The following is a 21800-nucleotide window of genomic DNA, read 5'->3' as shown; positions in this document are numbered from 1 at the left end:
TTAATCTCTTTTATTACTATGAACTCCATTATCTATCTTTTTAAGGTGTGTTTTAATCTAACCATGGGCTAAAACCTCTTTAACTAAGGCTAAAAGCGGATCTTAACCTTAATTATGTGGTAATTACGTTTAACCTATTTAAGTTGTGTTTATCATTTTTAAGAACTAACTTATGATTCTTAATGCTTGTAGGAGATGAGCCAGCTCTCTACTTGAATATAATTAATTGTTTATATTGACCGTGATTAAATTGATTAATCAAAATTCATAAGTTGGACCTAATGACCATTTAGTGTGGCTTATTGGTTTTCCAAGGTTTTTTCATAAATCTTATTGCAAATCTTAGATTTATTACTTGAGCCGGACCAAGGGAAAGTAATAAATCGAAGGTTTGGAACTAAGAAAACTTAATGCTTCTTTGGATTAATTACTTGAGCCGGACCAAGGGAAAGTAATTAATCGAAAGTTTAAAACTAATTAGTCGAGCGGTTTTTCTTGAATCTTAAGTAATCACTTTAGCCGGACCAAGGTAAAGTAGGTTAAAAAGGTTTAGATTAAATCTTATTACAAATCTTAGATTTATTACTTGAGCCGGACCAAGGGAAAGTAATAAATCGAAAGTTTAGAACTAAGAAAACTTAATGCTTCTCTTGATTAATTACTTGAGCCAGACCAAGGGAAAGTAATTAGTCGAGAGTTTAGAACCAATCTCGAGAACTAATAGTTAATAAGAAAAATCGCTATCTTAAGAAGGATAAAACAACTTAAAAAGGGGTTAAGTGTTATTACCAAGCAAATAGATTAAGTGAAGCTAGAAGCCTTAGTTTCTTTCATTATAAGTATTCTCTTATCTAATTTTGTACAATTTTCATCTCACTTGTTAATTAAAGTCTTAACTTGGTTATCCAACAAACTCTACCTTTTGATTGTTTAAATAATAGATAGTAAGCAAAAAGATTAGTACTTATAATCACCATCCTCATGGGAACGATACTCTACTTTTACTTTATTACTTGATACACGACTAAGGTACACTTGCCTTCACGTGCACGTATACGTAAAACGTCCATCAGATATAAACTTATTAAATCTAAGCCTCAGGATGCTTTGAATCTCCTCCTTAAGATTCTAATAAGCCTAGATCTAACAGTGAATGAGCAAATTCTATATGCTCATTAAAGTGCATGTGATCAAGACTGCATTACATAATTCAAAAATAAATTAAAAATGAAGTTATTACTTGTTCGATTATAAAACTTGTCTTTTCTAATATTAGAACCATCGACCCCGATTTTGGTCGTTCTACTTTTTTGAAGATTCGTGCAATACATTTTCCATATTTAACTTACTTTTTTGCAACCGAATGATCAATTCACTACAATTTACGTAAGTTCAGAGGCAACTGAACATTTTATATAAATTAAAAAAGTATTAAGGATACTTCAAAAGTTCAGTAAGCCAATTAAACTTTTTGTACAAGTTCAGAGTACAGACGAGACGATGTATTAAGCCAAAAAAAATTTTACGTAGGTGACAGAAAAAAAATTAAAACAAAAAATTGCACAACAAGCACATGGATCAGTTAATATTAGGGATAAGCTGCAAATTTGCCCCTAACGTTTTTAGGGAAGATCACATTTACACTTTAAGTATGAAATAACAAAATTTTAGGTCTATGGTTTTTCTATGGGTGCTATTTTGGGTTTATTGGATGGAAAACTTAACAGAGTTAACATTTCCATCTTCTTCCCCAAATCACGATTCTGCAGGTTTTGAGTATGGTATCCTTCTTCTTCAATTGGGATTTTGATTTTCCTCTTCTTCATTTTCTTCTCCCCAATCACGATTTTGCTCACATTCTTCTTCCCTTCAATTGTGATTTTGTTTCTGCCCTCCTCTCCTCTCCTTCTTCGCTTCAATAACAATTCTGCTCTCTTTCTCCTTCCCTTCAATCACGACCCTTACATCCTTCTCCTTTATCGGAAGTATGCATCATTTTCTGTAATTTCTGCCTTGAAATCATGTTCAGTTCCAACTCGTGTTTCTTCCCACCATTCATTTATATCCCTTCATAGCATTCATTTCTATTCCTTCATCTGGATGTCCCCCAACTCAAATCAAGGTAAAAACACTTTAATTTTTTAAGGATGCATTTGTAATCTCTGTTTGAAAAATGAACCTTCTGGTTCTTGAGAAGAAGAAGAGTTTATGAAATTTGTTTTTTTTTTCTATTGCTATTGCAGCATGAAACTATCACTTTTGGGGATAAAAGAATATGGATCAAGATTAGTGTTTTGGAGGAAAAAGCTACGATTTGAACATGCTTTGCTGCTATGCTGAAGAATTAAATGATGGATTTGTTCCTAATTAATGGTGAAGATGAAAAAAAACATGAATGGATGAAGAAAACTAGAAGTTAGCCGATATTTGCAAAATGAGATACAAGTTTAACACTGTTTAAGTTTTCCATACAATAGACTCAACATTAAGTCTCTAGAAAAACTATAAAGCTAAAATTTTGCTATTTCATACTTAAAGGGTAAATGTGATCTTCCCCAAAAACATTAAGGGCAAATTTGCACCTTATCCCTTACTATTATATGAGTTGGAACTTGGTTGGAGTTATCCAAAATAAAGTTGAATGGATATTGACCGTAAAAAGTATGAAAATCTAGTCAGAAAAAGTACCAAAATATCTAAACCTTATCTTACATTACACGCGTACCTACTTATCCAAAACCTCCGTCGAATATCCGCATCAATTATACTCTCTCCACTCTCTACACCTAACCAACAATGGCTTCTTCTCCCCCTTTTCTTCTTCTTCTTCCTCTCTTTTTTTCCTTTCTAATTTACCCAATTCATGCTCTATCTCAGATCTCCCTCTCACAACCCTCAGTTTTTCTCCCTGTAACCAGAGATCCTACAACTCTCCAATACATCACCCAAATCCACCATGAAAAACCCACAAACCTTATAATTGATTTATCTGCTCCATTTCTCTGGATCGATTGTGATTCAGGCGAACCTAAACTTCCATCTCGCCGTGTAATTCCCAGCTGCTCAATTCAATGTTCAATGGCAAAACCCTTCCATTTTGGGGATAATAATAAAAAACACTGCTTTTTCGGAACCCATCTTTCCAGTTGTAGTCTTTCCGTACAAAATCCCATCTCTGGGTCGACATCAAAAGGGGTGCTTGTAGAAGATGTAATAGCCGTCGGATCAAAATCAGGTAAACAAGTCACTGATAGCTTCCTTTTCGCATGTGCGCCTACTGCTATGTTAAATGGGCTGGCCAGTGAAGCCCAAGGTATATTGGGCCTAGGAAGAAGCCCAATTTCAATACCATCACAGCTTGCTGCCAAATTTGAGTTTCAGAACAAATTTGCCACATGTTTATCTAACTCTAATGGTTTTATATCATTTGGAAATATGGGTACTAACTCAATTTCCGGTTTAACTTACACTAATCTAGTACATGACTCTCAAGATTATTTCATAAATGTAAGGGCTATTAAGATCAATGGCAAAAGGGTAGCACTTGGTCTAGGCCAGGAGGGCATAGGCAGCAGAACAAAAATAAGCACACTTGTGGCTTACACAACTTTGGAGAGCACAATTTATGGTATATTCAAGAATGCTTATTTGAAAGCTGCTATTTTTATGAATATGACAAGGGTGGTTCCTTCTGGGGCTCCTTTTGATCTCTGCTTTAGTTCAAAGGGGATTGAAAACATAAGTGTTCCTGTGATTGATCTAGTTTTGCAAAGTGAGATGGTGAAATGGAGGATATATGGGAGAAATTCTATGGTGAAAGTGAGTGAGGATGTGATGTGTTTGGGGATTTTGGATGGTGGGTTGGACTCAAAAACATCAATTGTAATAGGAGGGTTTCAATTAGAGGATATGTTATTAGAGTTTGATTTAGGTACTAATATGTTAGGATTTAGTCAACCTCTTTCTTTGAGACAAGCTTCTTGTTCTGACTTTTTGCTGGAATCTGGAGTTAAGGAGTTAATGTAGTTCCTTTTTACATTTTCCATTTCCTTGTTTTTATACTTGTTGTAATTGCAAACTTGGAAAAGGGTATTGTAGATGTATGTTTTGAAGGTATACTATGCTAATTTTGACTAAAAAAAGAAGAACCATTTCTGATCCTTTATACAATTGTATGGATGTGAAATTTTTGTTCGTTTCTGGACTAGAAATAATGGTTCAATTATGTTTTGGAATGCTCCCATTTGACGTGGGCACTAGTTTGATAAGCTTTTAGTCCCAACTTGGGCTATAATCATACATGTTTTTTTACATTGGGCCACTCCATTACAAAATTTCTTGAAAAACTAGCTACATAACTAATGGGCCTGAATTATATTAAAGGCATAATACTAATTTGACCCCTTAAATTATTACAATTATGAATTAGGTCCCTCAACTAAGAAAAAATCATTAATTGATCTTTCATTATATCCTAAACTATTTGACATAGAATGTAATGATCTTTGTGTCTCAAAGTGAGTTTGGAAAAGAGAGTTTGAAACTGTTCGATCGAATAATTTTATGAGCACTCAATTGATTATGTTTACTTAATCCAGAAATCTAATTGATAATTTTAATAATTTAAAATCTTAATTAATTTTAAAACTTTAGTTCGAGGAGCTAAATATGCACAACGCCTATATTAAATACCCTGCTTAATTAATAGATTCCACCCGTAGAATATAATGTTAAACTGTGTTAAAAAAAAAAAAAAAGTGTAAACCTTAATTTAGTAATAAGTTTTCCCATTTTAATTGGAGCACGTGGGCTTCAATGTTAAACTGTGTTCTATAGTGTAGTAGTTGTGTTGCTGGTTTTGGGGTTAAATGAATGGTTGGTTACTCAATTTTGATAATTATTTTAAAATGGTAACTCAACTTTAATTTATTTTAATAAAAATGGTTTTAATTTGAATTTCTTCTCAATTAATTAAGTCATTTTGGCGGATTGAAGAGCAAAAACACATTAAAAAAGTGACCTGAATTACACATTATTAGTAGTCAATTTTTTAACGCAAACCGAGATGACATGTGGCTACTATTTAACTAACTGGAATAATATGTGTCAGTTAGGTGGAAGTCACAAGACGTTTCAGTCAGTAGTAAAAATTGACTAGTGATGACGGAAACACTCATCATATTTCCAATGTATTTTTATTCTTAAAGTCGCCAAAAGTAACTCTATTAATAATATGATATTATGGCAAAATTCAAAGTTGAAATTTTAGTGAGAAGTAGAAGTTGAGTGAATATTGTGTCACAATTGTAAAAATTCAGTGATCAATGTGCATTTAACCCCTAGTCTTGGTGCTAATAAGTAAAGTTCTTTATTTTCATTTAACGAAAAAATAAACTTAGGATAATCCACATCTTAGAGAAGGTCCCAGCCAGCTCACACAATTAAAAAAATGTCAAACCAACCAAAAGATAACAATTGCTAGAGAAATAAAGAAAATACAGAGATACATACAGCCACCCAAATTGAAAATCTCCCACTGTCTAACTTTTTGTACTTTTTTGTATTTGGACATTCTAGACTACCTAATGGATAACATTAATATTTTGACATTTTAGGACAACATCCAAATCCTATTTTTTTTCTTTTAGAAATAAACAATTACGTTTAAAATAAAACTTGTTATATTTTAATCAAATGCAATCTATACATTGATTAACAGGCTGTCCAAGTCAATGGTCAACCTTCAAAGCCCCAACTGGATAATATTAATAACTTAAGCCGCCTGCATACCATGAATCGATCACTATAAATACATATCCAAACATCTTCTTCTCAATCAAACCCATAACATAACCTCTCAGAACCCAAATTAACAATGTCTGTCACTCATAATCTCCTTCTCTTTTCTTCTCTTCTCTTCTTCATAATTTCCCCATCCACAGCTCAAACATCCTTCCGCCCAAAAGCACTAGTTCTCCCCCTAACAAAAGACCCCTCAAGTCTCCTCTACCGCACCAAAATCAACCAAAGAACCCCTCTCGTCCCCGTCGAACTCATTCTCGATCTCGGCGGTCTATATCCATGGATTGATTGCGGAGACTATGTCTCTTCCACTTACAAACCAGCTCGTTGCAATTCAGCCCAATGCTCACTCGCTAACGCTAACGGCTGCATAACCGAGTGCTTTTCCGCCCCTAAACCAGGCTGCAACAACAACACTTGTGCTCTCCTTGTCGACAATACTGTCACCAATCTCGCTACCGACGGCGAACTTGGTCAGGATGTCGTCACTATTCAATCTACTGACGGAAAAAACCCCGGGAGAGTCGTTTCCGTCGGTAATCTCCTCTTCACTTGCGCTCCTTCGTTTGTTCTTGAAGGTCTTCCTAATGGAATCAAAGGAATGGCTGGTTTAGGAAGGACTAAGGTGTCTCTTCCTTCTCAATTCGCTTCTGCTTTTAGCTTTAATCGGAAATTCGCTATTTGCTTGAGCGGTTCAACTAATTCTAACGGCGTTTTGTTCTTCGGGAATGAGCCTTATGTTTTGGGTCCAAATGTGGATGTTTCCGATTCTCTGACTTATACTCCGTTGATTCTTAATCCTGTAAGCACTGCAGCTGCTTTCGTTCAAGGCGATGCTTCTTCTGATTATTTCATTGGAGTGAAATCTGTTAACATTAATGGAAAATCTGTTCAATTGAATTCAACATTGCTGAAAATTAACAGCCAATCAGGCGTCGGTGGAACTATGATTAGTACTGTAAAACCTTACACTGTGATGGAAACGAGTATTTACGAAGCTGTTGTGAATGCTTTCGTGAAGGAGCTATCTGGTGTTCCGAGGGTTGCTTCAGTTGCACCTTTTGGGGCTTGTTTTAACTCGACTGCCATTTCTAGCACTCGGTTGGGGCCTGGTGTGCCTTCAATTGATCTTGTGTTGCAGAGTAATAATGTGGTTTGGAGGATTGTTGGGGCGAATTCAATGGTGGAAGTGGCAAATGATGTGTTGTGTCTTGGATTTGTTGATGGAGGTGTGAATCCGAGGACTTCTATTGTTATCGGAGCGCATCAGTTGGAGGATAATCTTTTGCAGTTTGATCTTGCTACTTCCAGGCTTGGTTTCAGTTCTTCGCTTCTGTCTAGACGAACAACTTGTGCCAACTTCGACTTCACTTCTAAAGCTTGAAAGTTTTGAATTTGTTTTCGGGGTTCTGTGATTAATAGTATTGTTGTGTTGATTTTACATTTTAATTACATGTTGTGAATACATGTATATGATATGAATAATGGCCACATGATTGCTAGAGAAGCTGGTCTCACCAATAATTATTATTATTTGTTACAATTATTATTGTTATTTTTTAATTAATAATAAAAAGGACTTTCTTAGCATGCATTTATCTCTTTTACATGTTTTTTTTCTTTCTCTGGTGAAGTATACAACAACTGAATGATATACGCAACTTCAACACAACACAATCCATGTCAAGCAACTAATTCATTTAAATTTATAGGTAAACCATAAATAGTTATTATTATAGTATCAAACGCACCACTAAATACGGTCTATATTAATATATCTCCACGTGAATATCTTTTAGACTTAAAAGTTTGTAAAGCACACATGCTCAATGATTTTAATATTATTGGATGACTTGGTCTAAGAGCACTCTAGCTCATACCATATGAATGGATCAATTGACCTAAAAATTTATAGATAAAGTGTAACAATTTGGTCCAGTGGGTAACGTCAGAGTGAAAGACACGAGAGCAAGGAGCGCTCGAGATGGGAATGTGGGCACTTCCCCTATTAAAAATGGCAAGATATGAATTTCTAATATATAAAATGATTATTAATAAAAAATATTATAGAATATCTCTTAAAATTATTGTTTTATAAAGCTCTTAACCAACTGGCTAAGAGCTTCACGACAATCTTTTTTTTTAAGTAAATGTTGGGTTACAGGCTAAGAACGGAATGCAAAGATCCCAACTAGGTTGGCATCTTCACAAAACCAAACAAAACCCAGACCCGAATTTTATTAAAATGAGGAAAAAATACAGAAGAAAAATTAAGAGAAACGAAATTGTTCTAAACAATACATATCATCAGAAATAAATCTATTGCAAAAAGCTGGTGCAGAATTCCACCAAACAATATGATCTGTTGTGACGCCAAATTTAGCCAACGCATCCGCCGTTCTATTTCCTTCGCGAAAAATGAGTAACATTTAGATCCATAGAAGAACAATGCTGAAGACAAGTAATCCAATCCTGTCGCAACGCCCATGGAACAACTAGAGAGCGCTTCCTAAGCAAATTTACCACATAAACAGAATCGCATTCCACCCATAATTTGTGCCATCCTTTTTCCCAAGCAATCTGAATAGCAAAAATAACGGCTTTCAATTCGGAAATATGTGCAGAAGGGGTATCAACTCGAAACGCAAAACAACCTCGAGCAAATCCTCGAGTAGTGCGAAACACCCCCCTGCGCCCCCCATTCCTGTATTAATGTTTGCAGAACCATCTGTGTTAACTTTGAGCCATCCTGGTGGAGGACGAACCCAAGTAACACTAACTATATTAGGAGCTCGAGGGGGTCTAAGGGGAATGTGTAACTGCCTAAGAACACGAAGCTCATCAACATTGTTTTTCATATGACCTTTATTACCAATACCGCCTTCACGAATCATAATCCAAAGCCTACGAAGCACAAGATGAATTGATGGTGTTTCATTCTCAAAAATCGCATTATTTCTAGTGTACCATAAAATCCAAATCAAACTAACAACTCCAACTGACCATAGCAAACCCACTTGAGAACTGAAGCTATGATTTAAACAATTCAAGATAAGAGTAACTAGCGAATCCGTCAATATGATATGTTTACCAAAAAGAGAGCCCAACGCTCTCCAAGCAATCTGAGAAAAAGGACAATGAACCAGAATATGTTCAATTGACTCTGAGGCCGCTTTGCATAAAATACAACAGGAAACAGTAGGTATGCCACGCTTCTGCAATTGGTCATGTGTGGGCATGTAACCCAGTAAATCCCTCCAGCAAATGATCGAACGAGAAGGAGGAATGACTTCAGACCAGATAAACTTGCACCATTGAACCTTTGCTGCATTAATACCTAATGAAAAATAGAAATCCTTGATAGTAAAAATACCTGAAGAAGAATATGTCCAGACGCAGAAATCCTCATCATCACCGCCACGCCTAATCTCCATAATATGTTGTTGTAAAACCTGTGGAAGCTGCTGCAGATTTATCCATGAATCTCCATCAAGAAATTCCTCAACGCTATTAAATCGAGTACGTTGGATATTACGGGGCAGATTTAATTGTTCACCCACCGAGGGCTTAATCCACAATTCACTCCAGAAATTCAGCTTTGAATTATTACCTATCCACCAATGAGATTGATCCCTAAGAATATAGTAGACCTCTCGGATTGATGGCCAAATCGAAGAATTAGAAATTACAGCTTTCGGGAGCCCAAAACGCGTAAGAAAACGCCGTTTTAAAAGAATTGAAACTAAAGAGCTCCCAGTAAACAATTCCCACGCCATCTTGCCAAGAAGAGCCTTATTAAATCGAAGCAAATCTTTTATGCCTAACCCGCCATTCTCAACAAGAATCGAGACTCGAGAAGAAGAAAGGATATTAAGGATCTAGTCTCTAAACTGCAATGAAAAACCGAAAGCCTCTAAGACTGCAAGCAAAAAATTCCAATCCAGTGTATCAAACGCCTTTTGAATGTCAATTTTCAAAGCCATATTACCGCCAAAACAACGCTTGTCCAAAGAATTAATCCCTTCTGAAGCTGCAGAAATACAGTGTTGGATACTTCGATTTTTTATGAACCCGAATTGGTTTTCAAAAACAATACGAGAAGCAATAATTGCAAGTCTGTCTGCGAGAATTTTAGAAATAATTTTAAAACTAAAATTACTCATAACAATTGGTCGATACTGATCAACTCGGCTGGCACCCTCGACTTTAGGAATTAAAACCATGAGATTAGAATTCATACCAGGAAGAATATGACCGTTGTTAAAGAAACTTTTAACCATATTACAGACATCAGAACCAACAATGTCCCAAAAAGTTTGAAAAAAAAACCCAGTGAAACCATCAGGCCCAGGTGCACTGTCTTTATCCATACTAAAAACTGAAATTCGAATTTCCTCATTTGAAGGACATCTCGCCAAATCAATATTGTCTTCTGTTGTGACAGATTGGGGCATAACATCCGCAACTACTCCTAAATCCACTGAAGTGCTACGACTAGTAAAAAGTTGGGAGAAATAATTCACCACATGTGAAGAAATAGCTTCCATTGAATTCGTAATTTCTCCATTAATTTCCATAACATCAATTCCAACCCGCAATTTTTTAATAGCAGCAACACGGTGGAAGAAAGACGTGTTTCGATCCCCATCTTTTAACCATTTAACCCTGCTCTGCTCTTTATAGAAAGATTCTTTCCTCTGAAGCTCTAATTCAAGGCTAGCGTGAGCTAAAAGCTCTTGCTCATGAAGATCAGTCTGGAATCCCACTTCTTCAAGCTGATGTTGAACCGCAGCTAATTTCTCACTTGCAACACGAATATTTTCTTCAAGCAGTCCGAAAATATTACGATTCCAAATTCTAAGAATGGGACGTAAAGTACGCAATTTATGGCATAGAAGTTGTGCAGGAGGTAACGAGGTTTGTGCATCAGCCCAATGCTGAGCAATTACCCCATGTAGAAGAGAATGAGTAACCCACATAGAAAGGAATCGGAAGCGAGAAACATGAGGATCACCACAAGAACATGAAAATAGAAGAGGATAGTGATCCGATAAATGTCGCGGAAGCGCAACACAAAAAATTGAATCCCAAAAATCCATAAAACCTGCTGAGACCATTGATCGATCCAAACGGCACTCAACCCTTGCAGAACCTAATCTACCATTACACCAAGTGTACTTTGCACCAACTGTATCGACATTAAAAAACCCGCACATGTCAATGAATGACCGAAAATCAACACAAGACGAACTAACCAGTAAGGCACCCGTCTTCTCATGTGCTCCAATGATTGCATTAAAATCTCCTATAATTAACCAACTCTTTGGAGATGAATCACATAGGCCAATAACATCTGACCAAAGAGATAAACGACGAGAAATTAAATTGCTGGCATAGACGAAGGTCAGACGCTGCACAGAACCCGATATACTATAATCCACTGTGATATGCTGCTCATGCTCACGAATAATGGTGACCTGATGAGAGATTCTCGCAAATAGCCACAAAGAGGGAAAGTTTCCAACATTCATGGCAATCAACTTCAACCCCAGACTACTCCAAAGTCTAGTCGGAATACTATCAAACTGAACCATTGGCTCGATAATACAAACAAAATCAGGTTTATTTTATGAACAATAAAGGCTAAGAGCTCGCTGTGTTCTAGGGTTATTCAAACCCCGACAATTCCAATAAAGGACAATCATGGATAATATCTTCCTGGTTTCTTGCGCTCTCTTTTAGGGCGCATTGATTTAGAGGCATTAATCTCAATTGACCGATGATTTAAATCCGAAGAAACAACCTCATCTTCATCTGCCCATGAAACACGCTTTGAATTCTGAAATTCTGAGTTGGAAGGTGATAACTCTGAAATAATAAGTTCATTGTTTGTGTCGCGCCCGTGCCCGCGGATCGCGAACTGTTTATATCTTTGTATGTGGCTCCCGCTCTACTGGTTTTCTAACGGTGTTGGATAGTCCCTCCAAGGAGACTGATCCAATGGGTTTTCGAGTCGCCACCAATCAGTTTGACGGTCTGATTGGACGCCGGTTTGATTTCAAATTGACCCATTCGGGTAAGTTTGGATAAAGTAATGGTCTGCGGTGATTCTAAGCTCGGTTTCCGGTTACGTGTAGGGAAGAGACATAATCTCACCCTACCCCGCCCGATAAATCGGTACTGTTATACTTCTGCGTGCTTGTTTACGTGTTTGTGTTTACTATTGCTTTGAAGGGTCATTAATTGTATATATTCAAGCCTTTGACGATACTCGTAAGGCTGTGGTCATACAACCGTAATAGAATCGTTATCCAACGATCAAATTTGATAGAGGAACCCGTAAAAAGGTTGTGGTCATACGACCGTAATAGAATCGTTATCCAACGATCAAAATTGATAGAGGAACTCGAAAATTATTTTTATTTGTTGATTAAATATAGTTTAAAATATTAACACATTTTTTAAAGATATTATTTATTGTTTATTTATTTGGATCACTATTCAATGATCGAGGTAAATCGCTATCCAGCGGTTAAAGCCCGATATACAACAAGGAAATCATATATCATTATATTTCATAGAAAATGAATATAAAAGATTATTGTACGATATACAATCTTATTAGTTAATTATCATTTATCCGGATCATTATTCCATGATCGAGATAAAATAGCCGTTTTATAATTTCAATCCAGAAATTAGAATGTGATAGATGAATAAAGTTTAAGAATTTCTTGAGCTAACAATACTTGGATCAAATTGAAAAGAGAGCTCAATATGAATGACTTAAAACTATAGGGTCTGAATTGAAATAAAATGAAAATGGAAGGGTAAACTCGAAATAACAAAAATATGAATATAAATATTTAACTTTGGATTTTTAGGGTTTATTTGCACATCTATTTGTGCAGCCACCATCGTCCTCTCCTCCTTTTCTTCAAGAACAAAAACAGTACCCCTTCTTTTTCATGGAACGCAGCCTCTTCTTTCTTCCTCTATTTTCCTTCAAAAACGTAGCCATGGCCGGACTTCCTATCACCATCGCCGGTCGCGGCTTCCATTTTGCTCTATCCATTCACCATCCGCCCTAATCCTTCTTAGTTTTGTGGCTTCGGTGGTTGGCCACCGGCAGCCCTGTCTCATCCGTTTTCGCAGCCGCTTGCCTCTCCACCGTGTCCGTCTCCTCCATGACGACTTCTTCACCGCCGTTCGTCTGCCCCGGCATTACCACAGTAGCCGCTCCGACCTGTATTGAGGTGAGTTTTCGTTTTCTTTATTTCTTTATTTGTTTTTTTACTTTATCTCTTCTAAATACTAAACAAGTGTGCCTATTCTCGACAGACTTGAGATAAAGAGGAAGGAGGTCAGACTCGGTGGAACGGGGTAGTTTCGGTTTGAAACAGGCGGAGGAAGGCGGATCCGTTCACTACTGGTTTATTAAGATTTTTTCTTAGTTTTTGGGTCTCTGGCTTTTGTGAAGTTCTTATTGATTTCCTTTTCTTAATCTGTAACAGCAAAACAAGATAATGGAAAGTTTATTCCATGTAAACCGTGAGAGGCGGAGTAAGGTTCCGGGTGCGATTTGATTGAAAACGGATTGAATCTATTTTAAGGGTAATCAGAAAAATAATTTATAAATAACTTAGTTCTAAACTTTAATCAATTTTTTACAAAATGTAAATCTGTTTGGTTTATTTAGAAGATTAAAACAAATATTGTGATAGTGTTGGTGTAGTATAAATAGGAAAAATATATAAAGTTTTGGATTAATAAATGGTTAGTAAAGCATATAAAAAAATACAGATATACAAAGGATAAAATATAAATTCTAATTAATATGTCAAGTTAGTAAGGTTAGTAAATAGTTAGTATACATTAAATAAATAACATGTGTGTAAATAGCTGAGAACTAATAGATTTTTATCCAAAATTTACAAAATCAGTTAATTTTAAAAGCAAGCTTTTAATCACTGTTTTTATAAATTAAGGATAAAAACCCTTAGCTCAAAGCTTTGGAGATCAAATGTAGAAATAATTGATTTATATCAAACTTTGGTGAATACAAGATTTCACTCTTTGGATATTTTCAAATTTGAAACTATTACAAGAATTTTTTCATGCCTAAAAACAACTCTAAAAAATGCTCTCTCAAAACTTGGGCTCCTGAAACTCTCTTTTTTTCAAAATCAGCCCATTTTGAATGAGGGGGGAAAGCTCCTTTTATAGCTAGATTCTAGTATGGGCTGTAACTTTTCACCATGACTCATTTTGTTTCTTGTGTCTTGAAAATGAGATTTTTGCATGTGATTTGGTCTTTAGTCTTGAGAAGAGGTCCTGTTTTTTCTGTCTTGGAAGTAGGTTTCCTCTATTGGATAGAGAACCATAATGCTGCCATTTCTTGAATTTGACCTTCAAATTTGAATTTTGGATTTTTTGCTTTAGGATTATTTTCAGGATTTGAAGCTTTGAGTTGTGCTTTGAGTTGTTGAGAGATGGATTTAATCTCATGTTTATCTGCAAAAAGGACAAGATGTAATTGGATTAGCTTTATTAATACAAATTTATTTTTTCATAATGCATTCTATTTTATTTATGTTTCGTTATTTTCTTAATAGTGAGAACTAATATTAATTCATTCATCATTAATTAGTGCTCTAAATATGATCTTATGTAAAAAAAAATTATTTTCAATAAACAATCTTTTAACAATAAATCATATCTAAAACTATATCCATTTCTTTAACATAACATAATTATAAAATGAATGATTTAATTTAACTATTAAACAAAAAATTCATTTTAACTAACAATCATATTTTGAAATATAACAATTTCAAAATCATATTCAGAAAATAATACATTATATCTCACATATAGTTTATAGCAAAAATGAAAGATATTTTTGTTCCAATAAATTATACCTTGAATGTGATTTGATAATTATATTGAGACATAACAAATTGGTATACAAAAACTCCATTTTTTGGATAAATCGTATGTGAGAATGAAATGTTTTATTTTCGATATAATTTATAAATTTGTCAAAATTTCAAATATTGTCAGCTAAAGCATAAGAATGTCCCGGACAAAAATGGGTATCTACAGTTTGTGCTCCCCTCCATGTTGGATAAAAGATCAAATCTATTAGGAGATAAAATGTCAGCTTTCTGTGGCGAGTCTGGAAAAACAATACTCACTGGACGAGGGACATTAACATTATAACTTTTACTGATTGGTGGTAACCAATTGGTATTTTAATACCACCTCCCATCCCAGCTTCATCCTCTAAATCAGATGATGACGAGCTATTAATTTCTTCAACAATAACGTATTCTCCTGAAACATGGTCACAGACTCCTTGAGGTACCGACTGTTTAAGGGCATCAATAATATTTTTAAGCATACCAGAGACATGAATGTCATCATTACTTTGATCACGAACTTTTTTCCAAATTTTAATGTTGTCCGGTTCTCCTGAATTATTCCTAGGAGTATTAGATTTTTGTCCATCAAAAGTATCTGATTCCGATTTTGATTGAGCCGTGGAACGTTTACGGGACGCAATTAAGCGTTTAAATTTTGACGTAATAGAGACTATGGCTGTATCATTCTGATTTGAAACGTTATTATCAGAGATTTGTTTGTATTGATACGCGACATGCCCTATAGTCGAACATTGTTTACAAAATTTTGGCAAATCTTCGTATACAACCTGAATCCACAGTTTTTTGCCATCTTTTTCAATCCCAACCTGTGTCTGTAATTTACTCGCCATATCAACATCCAGCAATATCCTAGCAAAATGTCCATAATCTCCTTCTAAAGTAACTCGATCAATTTTAATAAGACCACCAAGACAACGAGCAATGTCCGAGAGGATCACAGGGTCCCAGTAAACCCAAGGAAGATTGTAAAGTCTTACCCATATCTGAGCATTAGTTGTCTTTTGAGATAACGGATCAAAATCTGGGGTCCATGGTTGAATGAAGAAAACTCCTGGTTTGAGTCCAATGATTCCACGACTGCGAACCAGCTGTTTAGCTTCTTCAGATGGAAGTAAAACATGATAAAAACCCTTTCTTAAAGAGATCAAACGCCATGGGACAGAAATTCCCCATGCTTTCGTTAGATTTGAACGAAGAGCATCAAGTCTCCATGGTGTTTCTCTTTTATTCAAGTTTAATCGTCCAATTAAAGAGTGATTACATAATTGTATCCGTTTTTCAAAAGCCTTCTGATTAATCTTTACAGACTTGTATTCCCCATCATCAGAAATCACAGCTTCAGAGACCGGAGGGACAAGTGAAGATGAAGCAACCACAGAAGCAAAAGATTTATGATTCATAACAGAACTAGAACGTTTTTTATAATCAGCAAACATTTTTTCAATTCGATGATCAACTACAGGTCGAAGAACGGGTGAAACCGGCCCAGCCATGGTGGTCGGGACGGCGAGGAAAGACTTCGATCTTAATATCAGATTTAAACAAATCAAAAATCAAATATGATGTTCAGATCTGAATGGGAAAAATCACACAACAAGAAAATAATCAAGAGAGCCGCTCTCTAATCGCCAAACAGAATCAGCGGCGAGCTTGTCTTTACTTTCTTCCTGTTCGTCTCAATCCAGATCCAGTAATACACAAAATTAATGTCGACAAAACAGATCCGTGAGCGGCCGGACCGGCGACAGAATAGATCCTCGAACCTCAGAGATCCGATAACGGCGCTGGATGATCGCCGGCGAAGAGAAGAAGGGAGCGGCGGCGGAGAAGATCAAAACTCAAACGGACCGGCGACAGATCCGATACAACAGCGAGTGATTAGGAAAAACAGACGGCGGCTGGAGGAACAGATCAGATACGACGGCGGCTGAAGAATCGGAAACTGAAAGAGAAGGATGAAGAAGGGTGCGGCGGCTGTGAAAAAACCCTAGCAGAGAGACATCATCGCCTCTCTTTTTTGATAAAGTTAATAATATTACTCCAGCTTCACGACAATCTAACATATTATATTATTATATTTTTTAATTATTAAATAAAAACTAATTCTCTTTTTTTTTTGAAAAGGAAACAACTAATTCTCTTGTTGTAATATTTTTTATAAAAAAATCAATTACACACCTTAAGATAGTAGTGTCCACGTGGATCTTAATTACCAAATTAATTTAGTAATTTACTGTTAGATCTAAATTTATTGTAATTGATCCGTTAGACTATTTTGAATTTCACTTTGATCCGTTAGACTACTTTGAATTTCAACCCTAATTGAAAAACGGAATAATACTAATAGTTTTTTTTAAAGAAAAATAATACTAATAGTTTTTTTTTTTTTTTTAATAATACTAGTAGTTAAAAAAGAGTTATAGATTCCTACCAAAAAAAGAGTTATAGATACTCTTTAAAAAGAATTGAGAGCGCACAAAATAAAGTTTAAAGGAAATAAAATAAAGTGATAGGTTAAATCTGTACATTAAAACTTGGGCATTTTGAATGGGACAAAAAAAAAAGTATTTGCCGTGACTCGCTTTTTTTTTTTTTTGAATGAGCCGTGACTCGCTTTAAACACGAGTCATTAAAGTTTCTTTTGACAAAAGAGAAATGGCAACTTTCTTTATTGTCAATTTGCCATGATCTCATTTAGCAATCCAAAACAGTCTACAGCTAATTTGAAGAATAGAAAATAAATAAACAAAGTCGGTGGCACCTGTTCTTGAATTTTTTTAACAATCAAGAATTAGCTGAATTCTCTCTACATATTATACTAATCTGTTCATATATATCTTAAAATCTTTAAATTCAGCATAACCCTCATCTAATTGAAATGGTTTCTCCCATTAATTACAACTGGTTTCATTTCTTCTTCACTGCTCTTATCTTGTTGCTTTCTCCATATCCCATATCTGCAAAATCAAAATCTTTCAAACCCAAAGGACTTATTCTCCCCATATCAAAAGACCAATCCTCCAATCAATATTTAACTCTAATCAAACAAAGAACACCTCTAGTCCCACTCAAATTAACTCTCGATCTTGGTGGTCTAATCCTATGGGTTGATTGTGAGCAAGATTACGTTTCTTCCACCTATAAACCTGTGCATTGCAACACACCCCAATGTCCATCTTCATACGGCTGTATCAACAATATTTGTGGTTTTCTTGCTGATAATCCATACAAAGGAAGTGTACTTGTTAGTGCTCAGCTTGGTTTCGATGTTGCATCGATTCAATCAACCAATGGTTCCAATCCTGGTCCACTTGTCTCTCTTCCTAAACTAATGTTCACTTGTTCTTTAACCTCTATGCTTCAAGGTCTTGCTAATGGTGTCACAGGTATGGCTGGACTTGGAAGACATAAGCTTTCACTTCCTTCTCAATTCTCTTCTGCTTTTCGCTTTCATAAGAAATTTTCTATGTGCTTATCTTCTTCACAAGGTGTTGTAATTTTTGGTGATGAGGATGTGTCTAAATCTCTGATTTACACTCAGTTAATACTTAACCCGGTGAGCACCGCCACAACCTCTTTCGCTAGTGAACCTTCTTCTGATTATTTCATCGGAGTTCGTTCTATTAAGATTAATGGAAACAATGTTCCGTTCAACAAAACATTCCTCAAAATTGATGAACAAGGATTTGGTGGAACCAAGATTAGCACTGTGAATCCTTACACTGTAATGCAAACCCAAATCTACAAAGCTTTTGTGAGAAGTTTCATCAAAGAGTTAGCTCAAGTGCCTAGAGTTTCAGCTGTGGCACCTTTTGGTGCTTGTTTTAATTCAACTTACATAGGCAGTACTCGAGTCGGGCTGGGAGTTCCTCGGATCGATCTGGTATTGCAGAGTAAGAAAGTTAAATGGAGTATTTTTGGTGCAAATTCAATGGTAAATGTGAAAGAAGATGTGGTTTGTCTTGGATTTGTTGATGGGGGTGTAAATCCAAGAACTTCTATTGTGATTGGAGGACATCAATTGGAGGATAATTTGCTACAGTTTGATCTTGCAACTGCAAAGCTTGGCTTCAGCTCTCCACTTTTGATTAGACAAACTAGTTGTGCTAACTTTAATTTTACTTCTAATGCTTAATTAGTTAATATCTCCACTTTCAGATGCTTTTGAGGAATTGTATTTTTTCATCGTGATAATAATCTTTTTTTTTTGGTTAGGGTGATAATAATCTTTGAATGAATAATTTTGCAGTTCAAACTGCACCACATTTTAAAATAATAAATATATTAAATTAACATTGACTTGAATAATATATAATATATATACTGAGTTGTGCAAATTGTATGAAATAATAGTTTTATCATGTTGTTGTACATGTATGTGGGGAAAAGTGCATCTCACATTCATATTCAGGAAAGTTCTACTATATATACTTGTCAAGCTATCCTAATTCTAGTTCTATTATAGGTATTGTCTCTTTAATATATTATGTCTTGACCACGGGCCACTACTGCAAAATTGGTTTTTGCATTACCTTTTAATATTTACGTCGGTGTCAATGACACCATAATTTGTTGCCGAACCGGCGGAAATGTAATCTTTTAAGAACTGATCCAAATGTAATCTTTAGGAGCGTTCATTTAGTAAAAACCAATCTGTGTTAATTTTTGGATCAGTCTTTTACTAAGAATAGATTCCAATGTAATCGTTCATTTACTAAGGACCAACTCTAGTGTCATTTTTTTTTTTTAAAATTTCATTTTGTATTATAGAGACTATTACCATCGGTCTTTTACTAAGAACGCCCCCAATGTCCTCTTTAAAACCGGTCATTTACAAAAGACCGAAATCAATGTCCTTTTTTTTTTTCTTTAAGTATTTGTATTGAAAATGCAATTATGAATCCAATCTCATCTTTCACTAACACATTAATGTAAAAGCCATCATAGTAGTTACTGTAACATTTGTGAGTAAGCAAAATCCAAAGAATACAATATGTGTTAGAGATAATATCTGTATTATCTCTACAGATAATTATCCTCACACTAAATAGAATTGTAGTCTGTACACAAGTCTATTTGGTGTGCAGAGATAAGATTCCATTATATCTAAGATTAAGTCTTAGAGTTGTATCTAAACTATACAATTAATTAGGGTTCAGAAAACCTAATTAGTATACATTCATATGTCTGTCATATATATACCTGTGATCAATACGAACCCTAATCAAGGGAATTATTATTCATTCAATTTATCTCTCTCTCTCTCTAAGATTCGGCCTCCCCCTCTCCCTAAACACCGAATCATCCAACATGGTATCACGAGCAGGAAACGGTTCAAATTCGTCTGGCTCCGCTTCCGCATCAATCCCTCCCAATTCCCTCAAACAATCCGCGCCTCTGTCTCAAGAACAACAGATGTCGTCAATCTTTCTATCCGAATCAATGCCGATCGCGGCTCACAATCCGAACGCAGGAAACGCGTCTCCGTCTGCGATCATGTCAATTGCAGAAACAGGCGAAGCAACCAGCTTCGCGACTCCGCCACCTGCTGCCGCGACCGCTCGGTCAAACAGCGGAATCAGAAGTTTCAACACGGAATACACCGTGGATACGGTGTCGGCCTCGTCGCTTCAGCCGTCGTCTAGCTGGAGATTCGAGTCTCCTTTCACGACGGCGCCAATGTCGTCGGTCACCTCCTCTTATTTGTTCGAACAACATGATGGAGGACTCTTTCCTCGACCGCGATAGTAAGAACAGCCGCAACGGACAGCGGTTCAGCAACAACACCCGCCGCTATTTCATCCTCCAGGTAATTTTTCGCAACCGCCTATCAGACCTGGCTTTGGACATCCCCCATCCTATTATAGTTCGCAATTACCTTCTACTTTTTACACACAGTCCAATGACTCGTTGTATGCAAATCCACCTCAAGTTCGTCCCTCCAATCAACATCATAACCTCATTGGCTCGTCCAATTATCAAGCTTACTCCACACCTAGTAGTGAATCTGTTAATCAGCCTCGCTCTCATCCTACGCATACTCAGACTCATATTAAATTAACACCACACAATTATAAAGCATGGAGGATGGCAATTGTGTCTACCCTCAAATTTCATCACTACTTTAATCACATCACAAGCAATATACCACCATCGCCCAAATTTCTATCTAGGGGAGGTTTTCTGTCCAACAATGATAATGTTATTCTTAACCTAGCCTACACTGTGTGGGATGAGTTAGAAAATACTGTGATGTCCTTGCTATTACATTCTATTACAGAGGAAGTTTATGAAATTATCACTTGCTTTCACTATTCACATGATATTTGGGTTGCACTTGAAAACGCGTATGGCGTTATTACTGATGATAAATAGTTTCAACTAAGCATTCAGTTACATGAGTTTGGACAAAATGAGTTACCCATTGGTGAATATATGCAAAAACTCAAGGCTATTCTTGATGATCTGGCTGCATCTGGCAATCCATATCCCATGCACGTTCTACCGTCATTACTTTACAAGAATGTGGGGGATCCTTTCAAGTCATGTATTCAAAATTTAGTAACTCATAAGGGTATTCATATTGATTATTATCAATTGTTGAGCAAGCTGAAAACTGTTGAAGGGATGATTCAATCCACAAAGAAACCCACCTTCACACTTCCGATACCACAATTAAGCTCTCATGAAGCAAATGTGTCCACAGTCTCTTCTTCTACAAATGCAAAATCCAAAACAAAAAAGAGGAGAAGCGGTAAATGCTTTAACTGCAGTGATCTTGACCATTGGGTGGACAAATGCAAGAGGCCCAAGGGGTTTACAACACAACAACCGCGACCTAGTGCACAAGCAAATGTCGCATGGCACACTCCTATGGATCCATTCAGTGGGCCGCCGCAACCCTGGTACCCGGACACGGGAGCCACAAATCACATGACAGCTAATTCAAACCAGTTACAACAAATGCATCCCTACCCTGGGAATGATACGGTCCACTTTGACAATGGGCAAGGTTTGAAAATCTCTCATCTTGGTCAATCTCATATCAATAAT

General features: G+C 36.0%; 3 protein-coding genes across 3 annotated transcripts; all 3 read left to right on the top strand.

Annotated features, from left to right (window-relative positions):
- Positions 1-2732: 2732 nt before the first annotated feature.
- On the top strand, positions 2733-4116 carry LOC136219803 (probable aspartic proteinase GIP2). The gene has a single exon (XM_066007348.1). It carries the CDS (start codon positions 2797-2799, stop codon positions 4024-4026), a length of 1230 nt encoding a protein of 409 aa, XP_065863420.1. The 5' UTR covers positions 2733-2796; the 3' UTR covers positions 4027-4116.
- Positions 4117-5825: 1709 nt separating this feature from the next.
- On the top strand, positions 5826-7392 carry LOC136219802 (probable aspartic proteinase GIP2). The gene has a single exon (XM_066007347.1). The coding sequence runs from the start codon at positions 5876-5878 to the stop codon at positions 7184-7186; it is 1311 nt and encodes a 436-aa protein (XP_065863419.1). The 5' UTR covers positions 5826-5875; the 3' UTR covers positions 7187-7392.
- Positions 7393-17535: 10143 nt separating this feature from the next.
- LOC136216692 (probable aspartic proteinase GIP2) lies at positions 17536-19029 on the top strand. The gene has a single exon (XM_066003244.1). It carries the CDS (start codon positions 17626-17628, stop codon positions 18880-18882), a length of 1257 nt encoding a protein of 418 aa, XP_065859316.1. The 5' UTR covers positions 17536-17625; the 3' UTR covers positions 18883-19029.
- The last annotated feature ends 2771 nt before the right edge of the window (positions 19030-21800 follow it).

The sequence above is a fragment of the Euphorbia lathyris genome, chromosome 2 (genome assembly GCF_963576675.1).
Source record: "Euphorbia lathyris chromosome 2, ddEupLath1.1, whole genome shotgun sequence".
In the NCBI taxonomy this organism is placed as follows: domain Eukaryota; kingdom Viridiplantae; phylum Streptophyta; class Magnoliopsida; order Malpighiales; family Euphorbiaceae; genus Euphorbia; species Euphorbia lathyris.
Note: the sequence above shows the minus strand (reverse complement) of the source record. Positions and strands in the feature narration are given on the sequence as shown.

Bases quoted from the DNA above. Each gene is read 5' to 3' on its own strand.
- LOC136219803 (XM_066007348.1), top strand. From the start codon at position 2,797: ATGGCTTCTTCTCCCCCTTTTCTTCTTCTTCTTCCTCTCTTTTTTTCC.
- LOC136219802 (XM_066007347.1), top strand. From the start codon at position 5,876: ATGTCTGTCACTCATAATCTCCTTCTCTTTTCTTCTCTTCTCTTCTTC.
- LOC136216692 (XM_066003244.1), top strand. From the start codon at position 17,626: ATGGTTTCTCCCATTAATTACAACTGGTTTCATTTCTTCTTCACTGCT.